We start from the raw sequence: 11,031 nt of genomic DNA, 5'->3' as shown, positions 1-11,031 counted from the left end.
AATGTTGTTAATAGACATTTGGCTAACTTGATTTTAGAAAGCACCCTAACAAAGTCAGAAGTCTAAATGCAATGTACAGGAACAGGCAAGGAGAGAGGGGGAGAAAGAGTTAACACTGTGAAGGCTGCTCATACTCACCACAACAGTTTCCCTTCAGAGGAAAACTAAGAGGAAGGGAGGGGGCTACTTACATTGGGTAGACAGAGAGATTGGAACTGGGCGCAGAGAGTAATGAGGAATGAGGTGCTCCGAGGTCCCAGAATAATTGCACGGAGGAACACTTTAAAGGTAAGCTTCAGCAGAAATAAATCACTTAATATGGTTATTTTGTCTTACTTTTCATTAATTTGATTTTGTTCAGTTTTCAATAAAAGTGCTACATTTCGTTTCTCTGCAGATGAGAGCGCAGACATTTGGAACAAACTGTAATTTAACCTGAGACCAACTACTCACAAAAAACAAAAAACAACTTCAACGGGGTGGGCTGGCACACAGCGGACAGCAGTCCTGGATCTGGTTTGTGATGTGACCGGTGGCTGCGCCATAGTGGCGCCGCTTTTACGCACGATGGAGGACCCGTTTCGCGAGCAGATCAGCTGGGCGCACAACTTCTCCTGGAGCAACTCAAGTCGTGGAAATGACAGCCACTTGGGAAACACCACGGTGAATCCTCTGAAACGAAACGAAGAAGTTGCCAAAGTGGAAGTCGCCGTCCTGGTCCTGGTGCTGTTGCTCGCTCTCACCGGCAACCTGTGCGTCCTGTGGGCGATCCACTCCACCAAGCACAGCCAGTCTCGCATGCTTTACTTCATGAAGCACCTGAGCATCGCAGACCTCGTCGTTGCAATCTTCCAGGTCTTACCGCAACTCATTTGGGATATCACGTTTCGCTTCTACGGGCCGGATTTGCTGTGCCGACTGGTCAAATACCTCCAGGTCGTGGGTATGTTTGCGTCTACCTACATGCTCGTCCTGATGTCCGTCGACAGGTGCCTAGCGATCTGCACGCCACTTCGCTCCGTGCGCAAGAAAAAGGATCGCTTCTGTGTGATCGCCTCTTGGATACTCAGTATGATATTCAGCGCTCCTCAAGTGTACATATTTTCCTTGAAGGAAGTCGGGAACGGTGTGTATGACTGTTGGGGCGACTTTGTACAGCCGTGGGGGGCCAAAGCGTACATCACGTGGATGACTCTCAGCATTTACATATTCCCAGTGGCGATTTTAAGCATCTGCTATGGCTTGATATGTTTTAAAATATGGCAGAATTACAATTTAAAAACCAGGAGGGAGCAGTTCCTGGTGCTATCTCAAAAGCACTCCAAAAATGCTCATCCCCTCTCTCGCGTGAGCAGCGTGAGGCTCATTTCTAAAGCAAAGATCCGAACCGTGAAGATGACATTTGTGGTGGTCCTTGCCTACATTGTGTGCTGGTCTCCCTTCTTCTTTGTCCAGATGTGGTCTGCATGGGATCCTGCTGCACCACGTGAAAGTAAAGACACACTTCGTGTTTATTTTATTTCATTATTATTTCAGTATCAATCATAATCCTGCTTTAATTCTCTCGTGCATTCCCCACAAGCAGTACATTGGGTCGTTGGTTAATTTATAATATATAATAATTTATAGTGTGCCAAGTGCTCAGTAACACAACGAGTAGAGCATCATCTTTGTCCAAGATTTATTTGCCCATTAACCCTGTCATGTTTGAAATCAGTTTTTCTGGCACAATATTTCAACACCAATTGTCTACTAATTATACTTCTAAAGGTCATTCTTCCACCTCACAGAATATCTCTGGGAATGCATAAGCAGAGCACTTCACTTCCAAAGCAACACAATGGTGTTTAACTTTGGACTTCCCCCAGAGTGAACACAGATGAATGGGAGTGACATGTACAGTAGTTATCAGTTCAGAGAGACTCTAAATGGACCAGAACATCAAAGAGTTTTTACTATCTCTGTTCCCACTGGTGGTTTATCTAAATTCCATTTAACTGCATAGTTTGTTCAGATTTAGCACTCATATATTTTGAGTTTGTCATTAAAGGGTACAAGAGCAGGGGAGCAGAAGTGCTCCCTAACCTTTCAAGTGCTGTTCATTCAGAGATAGACATATCTTAAATTGGCCTTCTTCCTGTCTAAGTCTGTAGTCAAAATTGGGAAAATAAACACATTAAAGCCAAGAATGCATGCACTGTATCCCTGATCTGAAAGGGTCTGTTGGAATAGGGGCCTCCCTCCCTATACAAAGTTATCTGTGAGTTTGCAACATGTTGTAATTAACAAAGCATTCAAAAGTCATGAAAAACACTTCATGCATGGTGAAATAATTTATATTCATTTCACATTCCCACTGAAGGCCTAATAGACATACTAAACTAGTAAATAGTGAGCTCCTCATAGCTGCCTTGTTGAAAAATGTCAACTCTTCAAAAGCTAAGAAAAAAAGAAAACACACCTGTTTCCAGCTTTTTGGCCATGCATTTTTTTAAGAGAACCCAGTTAATGGTTTATTCAGCTTAGAAAGACATTAAGGCACATCAAGAAGTAACAGATATATATTCTACATACATGCAAGAAGATGAGATGGGAGAGGGAAAGTTATCAATTTGAAATATCTCTGCGCTTTTAAGGATTTGGAGCAGTTTCATAAGAGATTGATAGTACGATTGAAAACCTAAATTCACCATCATAATAATTTCAAAGAAAAGCTTTTAAAGAAATGCTTCTGTTCAAACCCAGCTGTGAGAGTCAAGATAATTCAAGTTTAATGTGAGTGTCTTGTTGCTACTGGCAGGAAACCAACACTCTTCCAAAGGGCCTGAACTTCAGTCATACCATCACATTTATTTTGCATAACAACCTGCAGTGGATCTGGTGATAGCAAAAGAGAACCTGACTTTCCAACACTCCAATGCAATGTTTTAATTTCTATTTAATTTTTTGACTTGTATCCTCATGCAAATCAGGTGAATAGGGTAACAAGTTCAACATAAAGATAGCATCATGAAACTTTGCCAGTTGAAGTTACTTCTGAAATGTTTTGAATACATGGATTTATTAAGCATATTGTCTGTCAATTGTCATATTTTTTAAGCCAGAGTTAAAATCTTCACATATTTTTTACAACAAAAATAGTGTCCAAAGTTTTTACAGAACAGATTTTGGATTCAGCCTTCTCTCATTTTTCGTCTCCAAATTCTATTATTATGGAATGATTATGGAATGTGTAGATGCTTTAGAAGTTGACATTTTTGGTTCTGAGTATTGAAAAAAATAATTTTGAGATGAATTACTGTAAAATGGTAGTATATGAGAGATATACAGAAGCAGAAAGACAAGGTTTAGTAAAATGAACACCTACGTGTACATGTTGGACCAATTATGTATACTAGTATGAAATGAGACAAGTTATGGAAGCAAAATTGCTAAAAAAAATCTCAAAATAGACAAGTGCTTGAAAAATGAGGCCTTAATCAAATAAGTGGTGGCAGTATCATCCCAGCCCTCTTTCCATTTGACCAACTTTAATCCCAGTAGAGCTGTACATCACGATATCAGAGAACAGCAAAGCCAAGATGAATGTTTTTCTTTCATTTCAGGCAGTTCAAGTTGTGATGTATGCACATACCAGGGCAAAAAGAAAAAGGCTTAGATGCTGTAATTTGCTGCATTCCCCCAAATAATCTCACAACTCCAGACACGGTGTTTGACTTATCTGATGAACACAACTCTTCATTTTGACGGCCCCCAAACAGCACACCTCTCACAATAAAGCAAAGGGCCGATGGAGAGTCAGAGCAGCATGAACTGAGCGGGTCAGCATTTTCTCTAGATGAGAGAGGAAGTCACAGCACACTAAATCTCCCTCACCCCGTTAAGCTTTCAAAAACAAATACATCAATTGGAACTCTTCACCTCTCCACTGTTGAAATAGTGTGCTTTTTCAACGTGCCATGAAGATTGACATTTTAATAATTTGAATGAATGAAAAAAAGGTATATTTTATCCATTAAGGACAGCCTCTCCTAATTGGAGCTATTTTGTATACGTTTGTGTCAAGCCAATTCAAATCCCATTCGTGTGGCATCCATCAACTTTTCATAATTGCTTTTGGCTATTATCCCACGTTTTGGCGTTGTCTAAAATGCTTCAGCATGCCAGTTCATATATTTCATTACAAATTATGATTATGTGCTGCTGCTTTGGACAGGGACTGATTTTTATAAAGCTGAAATGAGCCCAAATGCCTAAAACCAAATTTCATGGCAATCTATCCGATAGCTGTTTAGAAATTTAAATAAAACAAAACAAAGAGGGTGTAAACTTGACCCTGGTGCTAGATTGAGATAACTTGAGTCAATAGAATAAATCATCTGGGAACTATGAATGTCCGGACAGAATGTCATAGCCGCTCATCCACTATTTGTTTACATTGGATGCAGTGATTCTCACAGGAATGGAGAACTTTTTTTCTTCTTCAGTGGCTTTTTAAAGAGCCACTCACATATTCTTTTTCCTAATATGTTTATTCTACTGAGGATAGCAAGGGGGCTGTAGCATGCCCGGAATGCACTAGATGGGAGGCAGGGTGAACAGACGAGACAGGTAGTTTGTCATGGACAAGTTATTTTATTGTTATTTTTATTTAAGGATGAGGATTGCAAGGTTTTGTATTTAAGTCCTTTTCAGTGAAATCTTCAAAAATGGCTCACAAACATATAGTTTCCTTTCTAAATTAACTACTGAAACAGAAGGTAGCCTACATATATTACATCATAAGAATAAACATATTCACGAAAAAAAAATATCAAGCATTTGTTCTTCTCTGTCTCTCCCTAGACATTGCCTTCATCATTGCCATGTTGCTGGCCAGTCTCAACAGCTGCTGTAACCCCTGGATCTACATGTTCTTTGCTGGTCACCTGTTCCGCGACTTGATGCAGTGCTTCTTCTGCTGCTCTAGAAAGTACCTGACAGCCAACTCCTGCAGCTGTGACCGTCAGTGCAGGCACAACAGCAGGTCCTCCACTCACGTCATTAAGAACACCAGCAGCCAGAGGAGCCTCACACAGACATCCAGCACAGGAGGACTGGGACACTGAGAAAAAAAAAGGCCAGCAGGGTTTCCTGTTGTTGAGTAATCCGGCGAGCGGGCAAGTCCCCTTATTTCAGGCCTGGAACTGTTTGCGGTGGTCGTTTCAACTCGCCGAGATAAACAGATGATGTAAACCGCCTGTCCAGACAATACCCTGCACCCTGCGATAACACTTATCAGAACAAACTGCTATTGTGTCCAAAAAAAAGTGATCTAAAGTGAAGCTTCTACACCCTGCTTAATCTCTATGGGCGTGTGTCCTGCATGGGCTTTCCCAAAACACCACTTTCCTTTTGGGACTCTTTTGTTGTGGGCTTTAGCATTTCATCTTAAGTTTATCTTCTGTGCTTCTACCACTGTGAACATTTTCAAAGTTGTTAATATTATTATCTACTATCGGAGATTCTCTATGTAGCAAGGCAAAAGGCACAGCAGTTTGGCAGATCTGTTCAAATGGACACCAATTCAGTTACTGTGATGATTGTTTACCCCTTTGAAGCATTGTGCTATGTGTACAAGCATTTCATAGCTATATTATTCTATTATATGGGTGTTTAAATCAAGATGTTGATTTGCATGAATGATACAGGTTATTTAGATAATATCCACTCTTGAGGTTTGGGTGGCCACGCACACACACACAAGCTCACAGACGCGAGCACGCATGCACGCACGCACGCACGCACACTCACACACACACACACACACACGCGCGCATGCACGCACGCACGCACACACACACACACACACACACACACACACACACACACAGCAAAATCCATGTGGAATGCATTTTTTAACAAGGAGGCTGGTTGGATAGACTTTAATGTGCTACAGATCAACCAGTGTTTGTCCTTAATGTAATATAAAATTCACTTTGTAAATAGTTTCCACTGCTCCTTGTGTCTAGATGGTATCTTTTTTTTAAATCAACTCCATCTTTTGTTTTTTAGGTTGTTCGTGTTTTGGGGTAATCAGTGTCCCTCAAATTCTAATTCAATTTCATGCACATTTATTCAAGCTGGGGTCAAGCTAAAAATACTGCCCCCCCTTGTGGCCACACTAATTATCTAAAAAAAAATTTAATAAACATATTAAATATTTTTTTATCAATGATCTACATTTCGCGCCCCATACATACATAGGGAGCGAGCGGGTGAGAGAGAGAGAAGTTTGGCTGACATCAACAAAGGAAAGTTAGAATGAAATTCATGGAAGATTTTTGATTTGGGCACCCATAAACCAGCTCCACCTTGCCCCTCACACACACACACACACACACACACACACACACAGACACTTTCAATGCTTGATTCATCTCAAACGTTGCGTCACACATTTATACTTCTTGCCCTTCTGTGATCATGAAGTAAAAATAGAGTATTCGCACCTTGACCACATCCCCGTTAATTTTCTTTTGGGTCCCTGTCGGTGTGGTTAATCCCCAAGTATAGGTGCGGCTGTCCCCCCTAGGTCATGGGCTGCAGGATGTGGTTCGTTTCAGACATGGTACTGTTCTCTGATGGAAAGAGCAGGAGCTGAAACTGAGATAGTGAAGCAAGAAAGGCAGAGATGAGATGTCGGGTGAGTGGCTGCAGTCAGAGGCGCAGAGGGCAGTGGAGGCGAGTGCCAGTTTATGAAGTGAAATGCCACTCAATGAATTCCAGGAATGGCAGAAGGCAGCTGCCAGCGATGACTACCTCAAACTGGTGAAGATACAGAAGGCCCTGCTGGCATAATACATCAAGTAGTATAGACACACACACACACAAACACACACACACACACACACACACACACACACACACACACACACACACACACACACACACACACACACACACACAAACAGTAGATGAAAATAACGCTGACATTTTATGGTCCCCTCCCGAAAGAAACATTTCTCAAAGAGGGGACCTCATGCTGCCCTTCAAACTGTGCAGAGGAAGTGTCATTCTGAAATAAATTGTCAGTCCATAAGTTACAGGAATGATCCATGGTGAGATCATCTAGGGTGTTTTATTCATTACCATCCGCACCCACAAAGTGACAAAAAAAAGCAGTACTCAAACGTTGCCTTTGTAAACCAATATAAAAGTTATCACATACACAACTTAGCAAGACATTTAAATAATTGCATGAGTGAACATATGAATGAAAGTATATATTAAAACAATCATCGTCCCTTTCTGCTGACCATGCAATAGTGGTGTAACAGACAAGGGTCAAAATATATCACATGATGAGTTTAATTAAGCGGAAAATGAATGAAATACAGTGGCTTTTGTGTGGAGGTATCTCCCAACTCATGGATGTCTGTAGGATGCTCTATTATGCCAATGCCAATTAAACCCATCTGCCTCATACTGGCCCCTCACTTTATTTGACAGAATAATTCATTTATCCTCCTGTTATCCTCAAATATTACTAACACATTTCCCACATTGTACTTGAGATGATAATTTTAGAGGGGAGGCATGTGTACTTGGGAAGACTTGGATGTGATCAACTCGCAAGCCTAGATTGGCTTCCTCATTTTGGCGGGTCAAATTGACCCCAAGGATAATAGGTGGGTTAAGACTGAAAAAGTCTAAATTACGTTATACTTGTATTGCAATTTCTCCCTTGATAATGCATCTAATGTACCTGTTATACATCTGATAAAACCGATCACATTTACTTTACACTTTTCAACATAATTTAATATTCTTAGGTCCGAAAAACTAATTATCTAATTAAAATTAAAACCTATAGTATTTGTATATTATTTTGTTAATTGGACTTAAACTGCAGTGTAAAAATGTAACAACATATAAAATCAAACCTAATTATTATGACATGAAGAGAATACAACATTACATTTTCATAGTCCATGCTGAAATGAAATGCAATTCCAAAAAAAAATTACTCTTAATCCTACTATGTTATAAATGTGGAAAAGGTACTGCATGCTTGACAATTCATTCTTGGTTTCTTCAAATCAATATCTGTGACGCAATTTAAGACACTCAATTTTCATACACTGCTTGTTGTTGAGAAACTATAATCATCATTTTTGGTCTTTCAAAAGTAAAATTAAACTGCGAATTACCTCACCTTATTTTGTTCACTGTGTACGTTCCAAATTATTGTTTGAAAGTGTCACAATCCTTGTAGTACCATTACAAAATAATTGTAGACACTGTAATTTGACCAAAGGTGACTTAACTGTGGTCGTATAACATGTAGTTAGAACATTTTTAGTTTGACTTAAAGTATCAAATTTCAGCACCCACTTAGCCTCAGTCCACCAGAACACCAGTAGACTTGTGCACATCATGAACAATCCCAGTCCAAAATGTTTGAGTGTCATTCTTTGGCAAGGTGAACCCTGAAACCTCCACAGCATCTCCCCGCACTCTTGACGAAGGGATGCACAATGACGTCCAGCACAATGCTCCACAGGCTCTGAAGCCAGCGTGTGCCCATAGAGAGACACTGGATACATGGACTGACCATCCTGTCATAGAAAGAAACACAAAAATGACAAAGAAAATCACCCAGATTACAATAAGAAAGGTATTTTCTATAGTACCATACAGCCAGTTTGAATTTTAAACAAAGAAAATAAGTTTGTACATATATTTCTTCTGAAGCAGTGTGGGATGAAAACTGTGAAAGCATTTGAATCAACCAAAAGCAAGCATAGTTTTTTTTACTTTGATAGCTTAAATGGAATCAGGATAGGAACCCTTTTTGGCTCCTTACAACCGTTACAAAGTTCCTGTTTTTACAGAGCAGAATATATCTATAGTGTATACTATATACTATATGTATGTTATTAAACATACCTCGTCATCTGAATTTAGTTAAATCACAGTTACATTAGTTATTTCTCAATCTAATTTGCTCAAATTATTGTCGGGGAGTCTGGAACCAATTTCAGGTGTTCCCCAACAATTTAGTGTTGCACTTCTATAAAGGTTGGAGACTCACAAGAGACAAATAAAAATATGTGACTTGGAATTTCTTTTGCAGCAGAGGCTGAGAAATCCGGCCTTTAAGTCCATAATATAGATGTACAATAACAAAATGTGGGAATTTTATTTGTGGTACTCACAATCTTGAAAAATCAGCTGAACTCCTAATTACTTCTGTGATGCCTTGAATTCTCTTCTAGAGCCAAGCTTTGTGCATGGTTTCGAGAATCAACTATTGTATTAATATTAAAATGCTTGAAATTGCATACTCACGTTCCCCAGTTCCCCATTGTAATTTATTTGGGGATTTCTTCATCATTATCATGTAAAAGTTTAAATAGCCTATGTCAAACACTTTATTTTACTTTATTTTATTTCCACACTCCTCAAATATGCCATTCAAATTTGCCTCAGCTGTACTCTGTATTTCATGTTAATAAGGACATATAAGCATGCTTAGATGGTGACCATGGCTACATTATACCTAATGAACATCAGCAAGCTTAGTCATTGTGAGCATGTCAGCATACTATTACATTGGTAAGAAGCACCATTGTGTCTTGGTACAGCATCAGTGGGCTGCTTTAAGTAATGTGTGGGCCATTAACAAACATCCCCCTCTGTGTCATTGGGGCGGAGGGCGGAAATTTCAGAGATGGCTATCTCAGACCCTGAGCAAATTAAACCCAAACTATCTTTGAGTCAGTAAGTGGGCAAAAAAATGGTACGTGTTGTTTTGCAGGAAGGCACAATCTCCACCTACCATATGTGGAAGCAGCTGAAGATGGCAAAGAGGAGACCAGAGATAATTGACACGGGAATGGCCAGTAGCACCGCAAATACCCTGTAGATCCAAACCCTAGACACTTCAAACAGCGCATTACTCCAGATCCACACTCTGTCTCCGCTGCGCAGGGACACCGGCTCAGCAATCACATCCTCAAATGACACCTAGTGACACATGAAGAAAAAGTGGTGTCAATGCTAGAGAAGTGAACTGTTAAAGCCCCCTGTAAACCCAAATCCACTTAATCCTTCTAACTATGTAAATTGGGGACATAGTTGCATGATAGTAAGCACCTGAAAAGACTTAGGAATATGTATCTATAGGAATATATATCTATCCAATTTAAAGATATTGTCATTTCAATTTGATAAACTTTACAGAAATTCAGTTTAGATGAATGTTGCTATGGAGACTGTTTTTTTTTTTTAAGATATTTTTGGGCATTTTTATGCTTTATTGATAGTGCAGAGAGACAGAGGTGAAATGGGGCAGAGAGGGGAGTGACATGCAGAGAACGACCGCGGGTGGGAATCGAACCCGGGTCTGCTGCTGGGCCCGGCCCGGGAGGGGGACGCCCTACCAACTGAGCTAAAGCTATGGAGACTGTTTGATACACACCTTTACAGTCCTATCCTGTCAAACATTCCAGAGAGTAAATAAAGCATTTTTTTTAACAATTTATGAACATTAACTTTCAATCAGATATATTGACAACTATATTGAGACACCCAGCTTATCATATATTGATTTTTAATATTTTAGACTAGGTTTCCAGAGGCTTTAAGTTCCTGTTGGCTTTGATTCACCTTTCAATATGACTGTCATCCACCGGAGGGCAGTGCAATCAGTTTTCTTGGTTGTACATGCCAGTGATTTTTTGTTTGAGTCCTAAGTTTAATAGAGCCACTGCATGCGTTCAAGAATAGCAATACCTTAAGGCAGTCATTGATACCTCGGGGGTCTCTGACATTAATCAGAGGCTTGGTATCACTGATCTCCACTAGTGTAGAAGTATGAATGTTTTCCTCTTCTTCCGGAGCAGGGAGGGCCCTCCACAGCGTCTCGGGTTCCTCCCCATTATCAAATTCCTCGGGTTCACTGGAATCCCCCAAATCGATCTCTACTTCCTCTGAATCTTCCCCTTTCATCATGGTGTTAATCCAAACATGAGAAGAAAGCACAAT

The 11,031-nt window shown here is 40.0% G+C and overlaps 2 protein-coding genes across 2 annotated transcripts; one reads left to right on the top strand and one right to left on the bottom strand.

Moving 5' to 3' along the window:
* The first annotated feature begins 201 nt into the window (after positions 1-201).
* Positions 202-5,583, top strand: oxtrb (oxytocin receptor b). Its single transcript, XM_080026849.1, has 3 exons — positions 202-288; positions 398-1,492; positions 4,846-5,583. The coding sequence occupies exons 2-3, from the start codon at positions 568-570 to the stop codon at positions 5,106-5,108; spliced, it is 1,188 nt and encodes a 395-aa protein (XP_079882975.1). The 5' UTR covers positions 202-288; positions 398-567; the 3' UTR covers positions 5,109-5,583.
* A 1,652-nt stretch (positions 5,584-7,235) lies between these two features.
* On the bottom strand, positions 7,236-11,031 carry cav4a (caveolin 4a). Its single transcript, XM_080025751.1, has 3 exons — positions 10,780-11,031; positions 9,824-10,011; positions 7,236-8,600 (listed from the first exon to the last, which is right to left on the bottom strand). Exons 1-3 carry the CDS (start codon positions 10,996-10,998, stop codon positions 8,450-8,452), a joined length of 558 nt encoding a protein of 185 aa, XP_079881877.1. The 5' UTR covers positions 10,999-11,031; the 3' UTR covers positions 7,236-8,449.

The sequence above is a fragment of the Ammodytes marinus genome, assembly GCF_949987685.1.
Source record: "Ammodytes marinus genome assembly, chromosome: 4".
NCBI lineage: Eukaryota > Metazoa > Chordata > Actinopteri > Uranoscopiformes > Ammodytidae > Ammodytes > Ammodytes marinus.
Note: the sequence above shows the minus strand (reverse complement) of the source record. Positions and strands in the feature narration are given on the sequence as shown.

Bases quoted from the DNA above. Each gene is read 5' to 3' on its own strand.
- cav4a (XM_080025751.1), bottom strand. From the start codon at position 10,998: ATGATGAAAGGGGAAGATTCAGAGGAAGTAGAGATCGATTTGGGGGAT. The intron at 10,012-10,779 runs GTATTGCTATTC...ATGTGTCACTAG, and splicing joins GTATCAATGACTGCCTTAAG to GTGTCATTTGAGGATGTGAT. The intron at 8,601-9,823 runs GTAGGTGGAGAT...TTTCTATGACAG, and splicing joins TTCAGCTGCTTCCACATATG to GATGGTCAGTCCATGTATCC.
- oxtrb (XM_080026849.1), top strand. From the start codon at position 568: ATGGAGGACCCGTTTCGCGAGCAGATCAGCTGGGCGCACAACTTCTCC. The intron at 1,493-4,845 runs GTAAAGACACAC...GTCTCTCCCTAG, and splicing joins TCCTGCTGCACCACGTGAAA to ACATTGCCTTCATCATTGCC.